The sequence below is a fragment of the Saccostrea cucullata genome, unplaced genomic scaffold (assembly GCF_032062105.1).
Source record: "Saccostrea cucullata isolate Sc308-1 unplaced genomic scaffold, CSIRO_AGI_Scuc_v1 ctg216, whole genome shotgun sequence".
Taxonomy (NCBI): domain Eukaryota; kingdom Metazoa; phylum Mollusca; class Bivalvia; order Ostreida; family Ostreidae; genus Saccostrea; species Saccostrea cuccullata.
In genome coordinates this window covers 256,246-270,177 of record NW_026929284.1, presented here as the reverse complement: position 1 = coordinate 270,177, position 13,932 = coordinate 256,246, and the positions used below count along the sequence as shown (strand labels likewise).

At 32.3% G+C, this 13,932-nt stretch overlaps 1 protein-coding gene across 4 annotated transcripts in view; it reads right to left on the bottom strand.

Moving 5' to 3' along the window:
- LOC134280310 (double C2-like domain-containing protein beta) overlaps nt 1-13,932 on the bottom strand; it is a 33,789-nt gene that overhangs the window by 4,698 nt on the left and 15,159 nt on the right. For 3 of the 4 annotated variants that reach the window (XM_062762724.1, XM_062762725.1, XM_062762726.1), the window contains exons 4-12: nt 10,321-10,450; nt 9,305-9,391; nt 8,658-8,841; nt 8,462-8,563; nt 6,532-6,708; nt 899-1,063; nt 643-722; nt 461-535; nt 151-260 (exon numbers count right to left, since the gene is read on the bottom strand). In XM_062762724.1, the coding sequence (XP_062618708.1) occupies nt 151-260; nt 461-535; nt 643-722; nt 899-1,063; nt 6,532-6,708; nt 8,462-8,563; nt 8,658-8,841; nt 9,305-9,391; nt 10,321-10,450 (1,110 nt within the window). The remainder of the gene's footprint in view (nt 1-150; nt 261-460; nt 536-642; nt 723-898; nt 1,064-6,531; nt 6,709-8,461; nt 8,564-8,657; nt 8,842-9,304; nt 9,392-10,320; nt 10,451-13,932) is intronic. The other variant, XM_062762727.1, reaches the window with a different exon arrangement.

Below are 13,932 nucleotides of genomic sequence, written 5' to 3'. Positions count from 1 at the left end.
AAAAAAACATAAAATCTCATAAAAGACTTTACTTTAAAAGCTTCCATTTTTATTTCAAGCTTTGTGACAAGGAAACACTAAATTCTTCATTTGGAAAACATACAGAGATTTATAATCCATATTCCTGATGAAATGATTGGTGTGTTTTACCTGAGAGTTTTTTTAATCATGTCTTCCTCTGTGATGCCGTAATAAGTCAATGTTTCATTCCAGTCAGGATTCAGAGTCTTGTGTATTGTTTTTGTTCTTAGTTTGTTTGACTTCAAATAAAAGAAAGCATTTTATCATTTATTATTTTCCATCTGCAGTGTGTTTTATAAAATAAATGTATTTTTTCTCTAAATTACAACATACTAGACATTAAACCATAAGAATCAACAGTAACAGTAACTGTATAACCTCATATGGTATGTTACAAGAGTTTTCTCCCTTTGTGGCCATTAACTATTTGGCTCCCTACCTTACTGGCACCAGGAAGTAGATGGAGTTTGACATAAGGATCAGAGAGACCATTAGAGTCCATAGCCTTCAGTCCCTACATGACAAAAAAAATTCAAAAATAAATAATATATATTAATTCAAATAACATGAACATTTATATTGATTTAAGTTATACAAAGAAACATAAAACTTGCTACTTACTCTAGCCCTGACAATGGTACAGTGAAGAGCATTGTTGTTTGCATCATAAAGTAGCGACATCTCTAAACTTCCCAACGACCCTAAAATACAAAATATTTCAATGAAACAGGGACATCAAATACTGCAGAAAAAAAAACACGTGTCAAGTTTGTTTACCTGGTAATTAGAGGCTTTAGAAATCAAAAGGCATCTTTTAATACATACAATTAGTTTTATTCTTATAAAAACTCCAATTCAAATTTTCGTTTTTTCATACCCCCCGTGGGACTCTCAGGAGAAGATAGGTTGTCCTCGTGGTCATCTGAATGGGTGTGGTTATTTCCATATTTGGTAAAAGCATCATCAATGTCAGCCTCTTCAACAGGTCTGGTTGGAGGCTGATGGTCACGTGACCCATTAGTCCCATGAGGCCTCACACCATCTAAGTTTTAAAATGACAACCATACATATAATTTCTATGATTACTCTTGGTAATAAGAATAGATGCTTTAATGATTAACTTTCCTACCATTAAAAAACCTAAAGAAATGCATAATTAATGGATAAATTCTTTCTTAATGTTGCATTAAATCAACATTAAGGTTAAATCTAGAAAGTATTAAATTTTTTTTAATCCATAAGCCTAACTTAAATGATTTAAATGCTAAGAAAGACCCCTCAGCTGTCTGATATGTAAGCCTTGTAGAAAATGTCTTGTTCAACAGGATATACTACCGGTATATAAATGCAAAATTATCTCTGCTGAGACTCATAAAATAGTCCATAAAAATATATTTCTACTTTAAACAAAAGATCTTTTCAAACTCTAAAGTTATATCCCTATTTCATTATACAACTACCATAAAACATTTATTTAAATTAAGTGAGCAAAAACAAGAACATTATCCAAACTTAAAAAATACAGTTCTAAATGTCATTCAATGTTAACACAGTCCTTATTCCAAGGAATGGCTTGATTAGGTGAGTAGGAAGAAGAATACATGATTAGAGAATGCTAGCATTTTCTATTGCTGATGAAGCTATTTAAAATAGCTTATAATCAACTGCAAAGTTTAATAGACATACAAAAAATCAATAATGGCATGTTGATGTATTTTTCTGTACAATGTTTCCATTGCAAATGAATCTCGATTTTGCAATTGCTTCGATTATTTCTGAGCATTGCTCTCTGTGCCTTTGTCCCAGATAATAATGACCAATGTTGAATGAAGCATTTTTTCATCGATATTAAGTCTCCTAATTTTCACCACAACCTTTCTGTAAATGTAAAAATCTCTACATCTCAGTGCGTTAGCAGTAATTTGATCAGTTTAGTGTCAGGACTAGACTAATGTGTCTTGTGTACCATGCATTATTTATGAACAAACGACTGACGACAACCTCAAACTGATCTAAGTATCGTTTCCTCAAATAATTCACACTTTTAACAAAATACAGTAAAACGAAACTGTTTAATGTTTAATACACATCATTAAGTAAATGCTAAATGTAGAGTATGATATATATATAATGTCTGTCATTAACCTTCTTTCTGTATTGATTTATTTGTTTTCTTCTGATAATAGCTTAAAAATTGAAATTCCATTTGGTAATCATTTCCTGTAAATGGTCCTTGCATGTCTCTTATTTTGTTAAATTGTCAAGAGTTACCTTCCAAGGGCTATAACTCGGAATATTAAATTGTGTCTTATTTTACTTAAATAAATTACACTCATCTTGACTATATGTATATCTATTACAAGTAAATAGGAGTTTCCTTAATAGTCTATGTATTATAAAGCCATGAATTGTGTCATTGATACTCTTTCTGATCATGAAAGCTTCTTCCAAAAAAAGCCAATACTTTAAGTAAGCTAGTATCCAAAGGATTCTACATTGATTAAAAAGCAGGCTGAAAAAATTCAGATTTATTCAACAAGACAAATGTACAAAATGCAAGCCTTAAATTGAAATACAAAAAAATATTGCACGATTGTCACTAACATGATATCAAAAAGAATAACTTAGTACACTATAATTATAAATTAAAATGTGAAGTTTATTATGCCCCTTCATAAATGTATGTTTTTATACACAGTTTCTTTTGGATATTACATGCATTAGCATTCTTTTTAATTTCAATGAATTGCGAGACGGATGATAAAATAACTTGCTTATCATTAAACTGAATTAGTAGTTTGTACACATGTACTATACCATTATTTTCATGACAACACATATTAAACAAAATTTTGATTCTACAGAGTAATCTCTCACTCTATTCTAATTACATGTACATAGATTCCTATTGCTATTTAAAGATGTTTTTAATTTCTGACAGAGTGTATATTTGATCCATAAGCATTATTATGCCTTAAGTCAACAATTCTTACTCTTACCCCAATCCTGTCAGCTCAATAGAGGTGGGTCATAAAACAAAACTTAAGAACTTTACATGTTAATCAAAGGAGACGATTACCAGAAGGTTAAATATTATAGCTGCAAAAGAAACTAATTGAAGCAAGTTTTAATTGTTAGAAAATTTCAGTTTTAGCACAATCAGAGTCTACATTTTTTGTGGTCTAATACTACAACCAGATATATATATATTGCACTTATTAAAAAAAATTGTAGGGTGAAAATACTTTTTTAAATAAAGCAGTGCAAGGATATCATATTCCCTGTAATATGTGCTGAGTATAGCTGATTAATGTGTGTGTTTTGCTGATTGCAAACATGCTACAGGGGTAACAAAAATGGAACAAGGAGGGTAGGGTTTGTAAAAAAGACTAAAAGACTAGAAATACAAAGGAATTCATAGAAGAGGAATACATGATATTGCAGATAATAACACAGACTAATTAGCTACAGAACACAGATTAAAAGTACAACAGACAGACAGACTAAGTGTTTCCATACACTACCTCAGGCTCGACTTATTCACAGGTGGAGAGAGTCAAAGAGAAATTGTATTTTCTTGGTATATTACAGCTTTGTGATATGATAAAATTCTGGATCAATTTTGCAATTTAGTGCAATTTCATTCATAAAGCATTTTTTCCCATGATTTCAAATGAAGCAATTGTTACATTTTTCAATAAATAAACACTCATATTGTAACAAATGATACTTCAGATCAATGAAAAGAATTTATAAATTCTGTCCACTATTGTTACTAAAACAAACTCCTCCACTGAATCTATCACATAATATCAGCTACACCAAGACAGTTCATGATTTTAGCAGTCAGACCAGGATCAAGGAAATATAAAACACATCAAAGACTAAGCTGTCCAACAGGTAAAATTTCGGGTCACAGTCATGGTGAAGCTTAGGTCAATGATATCGGTAACGATTGTCTCGAGCAGGCTGATGGCTCTGGGGGGTAGAAGAATGGTGATGTCGTGGAGTAGAGGAAACGCCTACGAAAGCAACAAAATAAAGAAGACATAAGACCACCACCAAAGGATTTCACAGGGAGATAAAAGGGGAAAGGGGAACAGAAGCAATTAGCAAAATATGTGCTAAAAACATGATGTTTAATACAGAAAAGATTGAGTAGACTCTTATGAATGTTTTAATTACATCTGCCTAATTCCGATTTTTCTCTTAACATAAGTTGCATATCATATTCTGCAATCTGAGCAGTTTGTGTGATTTTTTAATGTGTGTGCAAGCCAATAAATGGTCCAATCTGACACAATACTGTATAAAAACATACTGGAACTTGGTAATTAATGCTTAAAGTGTGAGAAGAAAGCTTCCCCTATAAATATACCCAAGTACCAATGCCTTTCAACATTCATTTTGTTAAGTTTTAACCATTCACACATAATATTCTTTCTTCTAACTAACAACAGCATTAATATCTGTATTAAAAGTTACAGGTTTGGGGGGAATCTCTATACGATCAAATTTGACATCATGCACTGTTGTTTTTTTTTAGCCATTCTCTGCAAGCATTGAAACTTTTATATAGAGTGTGCCACACTAGACCTTGGATTTTAATGAAACTTGCCACACATTGTTATACTGATGTTTATTCATTTTACATCTAAATACCACAACAAAATCTGTCATGAGTAGGATGATGCTACAGTTTCACTTTTCCGTGATTTGGCAGCACTTTTCTAGGGGAAAAAATGCTGCATTTTCCACTACAAGTTAAACTGCTTTTCTGTTATTACATTTTTTGCTTTTCCTTTACTTTTTTCAGTACCTTTTCTGTTAGACAGATGAAACCTATTGCCCTTTATCACTGGGATGTGGAAGTTAGATTTTAAGCAAGATCAGTCTTGTAAAACACTAAATAGGAACATTCATTTAAAAACATATGCACACTGAATAAAACAATGACTGAAAACATTAGCATTGTTCTGGATTTCAAAAAGTTGATGTAATGAATATTTATGCTTTCATATTTCAATGCAAGCACCAAATTCATGTGTAAAATGTGCAATCCATTCAGTTTCTTTTAAACTCACAATATGAGTTTAATAGTACTCACTACCGAATAGAACACTACATGGAAAAAACTGGTAAATATCAACTCCCATTTGATGTTAATTGCTAATTGTGACCATTGAAAATCGTGAAAAGGCAGCATCAAAAACGAAATAACATATATAACTTAATTATAGTAAAACCCAGTCACGGAAAAGCAGTATGGAGTAGTCATTGAAAAGCAAACAAGGTGCCAAAATAAAATTGAGGAAAAGCTGTTCAGCCTATAATGCATATTTTGTTAATTTAATATATGAATATGTAAGTACCGGGTATTCAGATACTTTGAATATTTGAATATGAATTATGTTTTGAAGGTCAGTGTTTCCTCTGCTCCTATTTTGTATTGTTTTATGGACTTTTGATCTTGAATACTAGCTGTCTGTTATCTCCATATGTTTCATTGACAAAACTGAAATTCCAACAAGTGAAGGAACAATTACTTTAAAATCCCATATTTTCATGGCATCAAATTTTCTTGAGAAAAATTGATGGTTGATGAGGGATATGATTTTGTGGCTGACGTTAAATATTTGAAATTTTACAATTCAATGGGGGGCATGAATTTGTGGTTCTCTTTATGTCATAAAACCATGAAAATTACATCCCTACTAAAATCGGGGATATCACAGTATTGGTAAATAAAACTTCATTTTGACAACTTACCCTGAAAAAAGTTCCTACCTCAAGCATTTTAAATTCTTAGATCATGTTCAATATCAGTGATAGAACAACGAATGATAAAAATGCAATAAAATGTTATGTTCTTTTTTGTCTCAGGTTTTTGGATATTTCAGCCAAATAAAAAGGATAAATCCATCTATCTACACATACAGTCAGTGACTCATAGTATATTAATTCTCTTTCACAATGGAGGAGAAAACGCAAAAGTAGACAAAAAATACCACGAGAGCAAGTCCATGATATGCAGTCCCAACTATCATAAACCACCTATTCTCTAGGGAAAAACCTGTCACGTGTATTAAATGTACATGTATTATGTAAACATAACAGCACAGAATAAACTGTGGATACATGTATAAGAAAATGATAATTGGAAATTCAAACTGAAAATACTTTTTGAATTTCTCAATGCAAAATCAACAAATATATATACGAAAATTAGCCCCTGAATTAGAACCATTTTATTTTGTAACATATCAAAGATTTAGGATGTTTTTGTTTTTTTGGTGATTTAAAAAAAACGCAGCTATGTAAAATTGCTACAAAGCACAGATCCAGTAATAAATTTTAAACAGATTACAAAGTGTGCTAGCAGACTTAGTAGAGCTTATATGTATAGAATTTTTTGAGTACTTAGTACCGAAGCTAGGAAAATCAGTTAAAGTTGCAATCTTACTGTAAAGAAAGAGTTAAAAGTTTTATAACTAGTGTTTTGTGCCTTACCTCCAATACTTTCATTGTCTGTGTCGTCATGGAGATCATCACCACGACTACTCTCGGTGGCACTAAGATGGCCGCCGTAATAGTTACTGCTGGTGATGCTTGGGCGCTGCTCCTTGTTCACATGGTTACTGTAATACTGACCACTGGTAGAACTTGTTATACTGATGTTGTCACTCTCTGAAAAGTCAACAAAATTATTCCTTATTACAAATAACACAGTAAGTGATTACTGTGGATCATAAAAATTTTTACATCCTATTTTCAGAATAAAATCATGTTATAAGGAAAACAAACTAAGAAAAATCAACAAATTTTGATTAAAATAAAAAAGATAATACATTGTACACTGAATCTGCATTCAATTCATGAGGTAAAAAAAAAATAGTCATTTAATAAACTGATCTCTTTAAGCTTGTGATAATTTACAAAAATGATTCATTCTAAACCAGAATTTTTTTTCTTTTGCTTATTTTTCATTTTGTACATTATCATAATTCATTTTTCTTAATGTTCACTCATATGTATTTCCATTGATAAAAAATAAATGACATTTTACATAAAATATGAGAAGAAATAATAATATGTCCACAAAAAGGAGCAAAAATAATAGATTTCTGTACTATATCCTAATGAAAAAGAAAGTAAAGGTGAAACTATCTAAAGAATACAGAAACCAGAATGAATCAGAATGAGTTCAAAATCAAATATATTATATATCAATATAATGCATAACATCCAAGCATACAGCTCACAAAGGCTGACTATAACAAGAGGCCCATTGACCACATCGCTCACCTGAGCACTGTGGCTTGGAAAAAGTAGAAATTGGATTATTATTGAATAGTTTATATCCAAAAGTAGTCCCATGACCAATCATGGCTTTGCTTTTCTTGATAAGATGATTTTTAAAGAATTTTCCTATATATGTCTACGTAAAACTTTGATTGGCCATTGTGGTACCGCCCTACCCTCCGGGGTCATGATTTGAACAAACTTGAATCTACACTACATGAGGATGCTTCCATATAAATATGATCAATTATGGCTTTGTTACTCTTGAGAAGAAAATTTTTAAAGAATTTTCCTATATATTTCTATGTAAAACTTTGGTCGCCCATTGTGGCCCCGCTCTGCCCCCGGGGGTCATGATTTGAACAAACTTGAATCTACACTACCTGAGGATGCTTCCATATAAATATGATCAATAATGGCTTTGTTACTCTTGAGAAGAAAATTTTAAAGAATTTTCCTATACATTTTATATAAAACTTTGGTCGGCCATTGTGGCCCCGCCCTACCCCTGGGGGTCATGATTTGAACAAATTTGAATCTACACTACATGAGGATGCTTCCATATAAATATGATCAATTATGGCTTTGCTATTCTTGAGAAGAAGATTTTTAAAGAATTTTCCTATATATTTCTATGTAAAACTTTGGTCGGCCATTGTGGCCCCGCCCTACCCCCGGGGGTCATGATTTGAACAAACTTGAATCTACACTACCTGAGGATGTTTCCCCATAAGTTTCATCTTTCCTGGCACAGTGGTTTTTGAGAAGAAGATTTTTAAAAGATACCACCAAATTTCCATTAATTCCCAATTATCTCCCCTTGAATTGGGGTGAGGCCCTTCATTTGAACAAACTTGAATCCCCTTCACCCAAGGATGCTTTGTGGCAAGTTTGGTTGAAATTGGCCCAGCGGTTCTTGAGAAGAAGTTGAAAATGTAAAAAGTTTACAACGACAACGACGACGACGACAACGGATAAATTGTGATCAGAAAAGCTCACTTGAGCCTTTGGCTCAGGTGAGCTAAAAAGGAAAGAGGAAGGCCCTAAAGTGATTAGAAGAAGAGGTCTCAGTATTCCCGTAGCTGTTTCAGAGTCAAGCCTTATAGACCACCCAGCAATATTGAGATTCTCTTCTCACCTCCAGAGTCACCTGAGCGTTTGACGGTCTTTCTTTTCCCAATGCTAACCTCGTCATCTGAGCTACTGGTTGATTCCTGATCACTGCTTTCTCCGTAACTTGCTAAAATACAAAATTTTTATCATTAGTCTACTATATGTTGTCCTCCTTCCCCCCAACTGACCCCCTTCCCCCTCTATATTTCTCTATGCCTCACCATGACTTGCCCTTCCCCTGCTCCACGTGTTGTAACCTCTGCCAGACCCAGGTCGTGACCTCAGTGAACCCCGTAACTCTCTTTGACCTTTATGACCTCCTATTTTTGAAATTTCAGACTTTTTCTCTGGTATGACATATTTTGGAATTCCTTTGAAAAACCAAGCTCCTGATCTTTTCCAAACCTAAATGACAATATTGAACGACTCTATTCACTTATAAAATGCAATGCAATAAATATATCAAAATTAACACTTGTGGGTTAATAATGTGGGTTAAGCTTCAAATTCCCTCTCACATTTATGGAATATTGGAGATAGAAAGAAATCATGCACCATAAAGTTACAGGTATCAAAACCATCCTTGCATTTATTGTCGTAGAAGTTTTAAAGGAGGTGACAGCATCAGAAAATATATGTATAAATATGACAAAATTTTAAAAAGTGTGATGCAGAGTGGTCAATCTTGGATTCAATATTTGAAGAAAGCTCTTACTTTGTCTAGGCCTGGTGGGCATATTCCTTTAATTTTAGTAACAACATGAATTAAAACCCACTAAAATTCATTGCTTAACTGTATTAACACAGACTTTCTCTGATCAAATTTTTTTTAACTTTCAAAAAAGGTAATGTGAAAATCCATTCTGACCTCTCTGTACTCGCTGCAGATTTTACATAGCCACAGCTGCTGTTTATTGCTATTAAAGGTGTCTATTCCACACTTTGTACAAACAGCCTGAAAATAAAGGATGAATTATCAGATACATTGTGACAAACAAAAAAAATATCAGCATAGAGTTAATTAGCAGCAAATTTAATCAATAAATAGTTGATTATTTTCCCTCCAGAAAATAAAAAACAAGATGTGTTTGTGTTTGCCCAGCGGCAACAAAGTTCAAAAAAATATTTTTAGCAGATAAATCAAAGTCAGGGTCACAAGGTCATTGACCTTGGTGTCATTTGGAAGAGCTTAATTGGTGAAATAAGCATACCAAATATGAAGTCTCTATCTCTCATGGTTCAAAAGTTATGGTGAAAGTTCTAAAAAGCTATTTTTAGCATATAGGTCAGTCAAGGTCACAAGGCCGTGATCTTGGTGTCATTTGAAAGAGCTTTATTAGTGGTGTATGCATACCAAATATAAAGTCTCTACCTCTCATGGCTCAAAAGTTATGGCAAAAGTTCGAAAAAGCTATTTTTAGCATATAGGTCGCAGTCAAGGTCACACGGTCATTGACCTTGATGTCCTTTGAAAGAGCTTCATTGGTAGAGTATGCATACCAAATATGAAGTCTCTATCTCTCATGGTTCAAAAGTTATGGCGAAGGTTAAAGTTAACAACAGACAGACAGACAAACAGACAAAGAGATAAACAAACAGACAGGACAAAAACAATATACGCCTCGGATCTATCAATCCGGGCGCATAAAAATCACCAATTTATCAAATAAAAACACATTTTTTAAGGTAAACAATAAACTTTCAATGCAATAACAGGTTATTCTATATCAGTTAAGTTGTTTATTAACTTTCAGCTTTATAGTTGTCAGTGAAATAACGTTATAAATTTAAAATTTAAACCAGAAATCAGAAAACTGAAGTATAAAATCAGTTTATTTTTTAAGGTATTCATTTCATTGTAACCTATATGACAGTGGTGCTCACGTTTTTACAGTCGTCACAGTGGGTGGGACTTGCCCCCAGCAGACCAAACTCGTCTCCACACAGTATACATTGGGTGGTGCCATTCCCCATCGCGTTCTTCCTCATGTTGTCCAGCTTTTCAACCAAACGACTACAAAATACATATACAAGCATATTCACATTAATTTAACTACAGGTTTCTGAAGTATCATAAAATCTACAGTTAACTATAAGAAATATACCCTACAAAATGGTACAATGTTGTTTATTCGGTCTGAGCTAAAAATAAAATATGATGAAAAAGAAATAATTTCATTTTTTTTTTTTTTTTTTAAAAAAGAATTTTTTGGGAGTTGAGGAGGAATAACAAAATAATCTGGGAAATGCATCATTCATGTTATTGGGAAATTCTCTAGACCCAGGGTCTTAGCAACAACCCTTGCATATATTTATTCACCTATGTCATATGGTATTTTATTTAGTAGAGGCAGGGATTCACTGGTTGAGGATAAGGGCTTGTATATGGACCACTGATTGTAAGGCCATTATAACTAATCCCAAATTGTCAGACCATTAGAAATAATGAAATGTATTTGTTATCAGATACACTCTGCATCATTTAAAAGCTTCTATTAACAAATACTAAACAAGATCAGATTTCTCCATTCATCATGGATATTAAAGGTTGAAATAAGCTTTTAATATATATATATATTATTATTATTTCACAAAACTAATTCTTTATGAGAAATAATCTATCTGTATGTCTAAAGTCATGAAAAAAAAAATACAAGGTCTACTGATGCAAATGTCATTCCTTTTATAACTTGACTGATTTGTCCACAGACAAAACTACAGAATCAATACATTTCCAAACATTTTATTATGATGTAATAACTACAGTCTTGTGATATCAGAAAGTCTTCAATAAATCAATGTCAGTCTAATTTCCATCTTGGTAACACCCATCAGACTTCGGATTTAATGGAAATTGATTAGGTCTGGACAAAATTCAGCTTTACGGGGGATTCTCTGATGATGCAGTGGTCCATTACTACAACTATCAAGTGGTTCTATCGATTTAAAAAAAACCCATCAATTTATTATATCCCAAAATCAAAATTAATGTAGTAAACTGTACAAGAAAATGGGTACCAATAAAATAGAAACGTCATTTGCTATCATTCATCAAACTTTATTTCTGTATGACTGTTTTGCAAGGGTTGTTTGTTGTGAGATTGTTGGTAATTACAAATTGGCATTTTCTGTACATCATTATAAGGACTGGAAAAACTGGTTAGTGACAACAGCCAGAAAGAGTAGCTTGGCTAAAGACTTGAGGTCATATAAATTCATATGAAATGAAAACAAAATTATGACAATAAAAGTTTGTGGGGTCAAGTAAAAAAGTAAGGAAAATGAATTATTCTGAACTAGGCAAACAAAAAATATAGTGAAACCTGTTTAATCTGACACAGACTGGGAGACCAATTATGTTTAGGAATAGACAGTGTGTCGGATTGTACAGTGTAAAAAAAAATTATGGAATCTAGTACAATAGAAAAAAAATTGACGTCAACAGTGTCAGGTTAGACAGTTTTCACTGTAATTGCAAACATCATAAGAACAAAACATTGAATTTTCTGTTCATTTTTTAGCTTCCTTTTGAATCTATCGTTTAGTAATACATGTACTGTACTGTAGCCATTGATATCATGCATGATGGTTGAGCAGTTGTGAGATGTAACACTCTTTGGGACTGAAAATTGTTAAGTAAACATGGATAATAACAATTTGGAGAAACTTTGGCAGTCTTAGGTTGCGTCAGTTTATTTATTTACTCCTGCTATCTTACAACATAGAATGAAATTAAAATTTCATGTTTTGTTGCACTTTTGACATTTTCACTGTGAATAATATCACTCCTGATATTTTTTTTAACCTGAAAAATATCACTTTCGAAAACATCACTTTTATTCAATATAATGGATAAATTAGAGTATTACACTGATTAAAATGTAATAAATCTTGCTGGCAAAATGTGATAATAAGAATCAGAGGTGAAAATTGTTGACAGACAATTAATTACCCAGTACTAAGAAGTTGGAAAAACACTTCATGTGGCACAGCAGGCTCTTAAGACAGTCATCTAAATAACTCAGCTCACAAAAGCCGATAATTACAACGATAATTAGAAAGAAAGAAAACACTCCTCAATGTCAGACAAAAAAGACAATTCCATTGTGCATTTACCATTGATATTGATTAAAATTACTAAAAGTTTATTTTAGTCTAAAGTTTCAGCACAGTACTTATATATGCCTTTAAGTCACGTAACCTAGCTGACTCTAAAACAAGTTTTGAAACAATTCTTATTTCTGCTGAATTAATTATCAGGAAAAAGATTTTTCTTACTACAGCAAAAATATTATTGTTATCTTAATACAAAACTTAAATCATCTTTTCCAGCTATTTTTGTTAGAAAATCAGTAACACAGCTAACGAACTCGGCCCCAGACAGTCAAACCCCTGCTATATAACTGACTTTCTATCAATAAAGATGGAGATTATTATGCATCTAGACGGCAGCTGTACCATCACTTCAGAAATCTGTCTCCATTGAAATGTCTCAGAGATTCTTATGTAGCTTTACATATAGACTACACTCTGAACAATAGACATATTGATGGCTAAAGGAAACAGAGCCACAAAGCTTAGGACATGTGTGGATGACGAAGGCCAATTAAAAGGGAGAAATACTTTAACACTAGGGGTGGGACGATATAACGATACACCGATACATATCAATATTTTTCTCTAAGATACGGTTTACGATACAAGCATTCAAATATCGGTACGAAACGATACACGAACGACCTATCCAAAAATTGAAAATGAAAGTACATGTCCTTGGAAAATGGCGGCTTGTACGAAGCGAAGAGATGATGATGATTATTGAAAACACACTTTAGAACTAATAAGTCGTTGTTTAGGGGTAAAATGTTTTCACTTTTAAACAGCCTCGGAAGATTGGACAAGAAAACTTCAGTATTTAATGCGTGCTATACACAGAAAGCATCGTTTCCAGAGCATTTGACATAATTAATTGTTAGTCCATCTCTTTTTTTTTTTTTAATCTCAGCTTTGCTACAGACTTTCAACAATTAATAAAAATGTAAATGTGATGTTTTTAAATGAATTTTAGTCAGTGTTCTCTGCTGAACTACACAACTATTTGTAAACAACTTCTTAAAAGTAATTTGGTAATAATAATATGTACATGTATTTTTGTTTTTGTAAAATTTTAGTGAATGATATTAATGAACTTCAAGTATTAATTTCAAAGCACACATGATTTGATATAGAATAATTTGTCGATTTAATGTCAAGGCAAAAAATAAAATAAAGTACTAATTCTTTTGAATAGTTTTATAATTTATCATGTTGATTTAATGACAAGACAAGAAATGAAATAAAATACTAATTTTTTAAAATAGTTTTATTACTTTTCAAAATATCGAGATACGTATCGTATCGTGCCAATATATCGAGATACGTATCATATTGCAAGATCTGTGTATTGTCCCACCCCTATTCAACATGTTTTATAAGAACTATTTGAAGAGCATATTT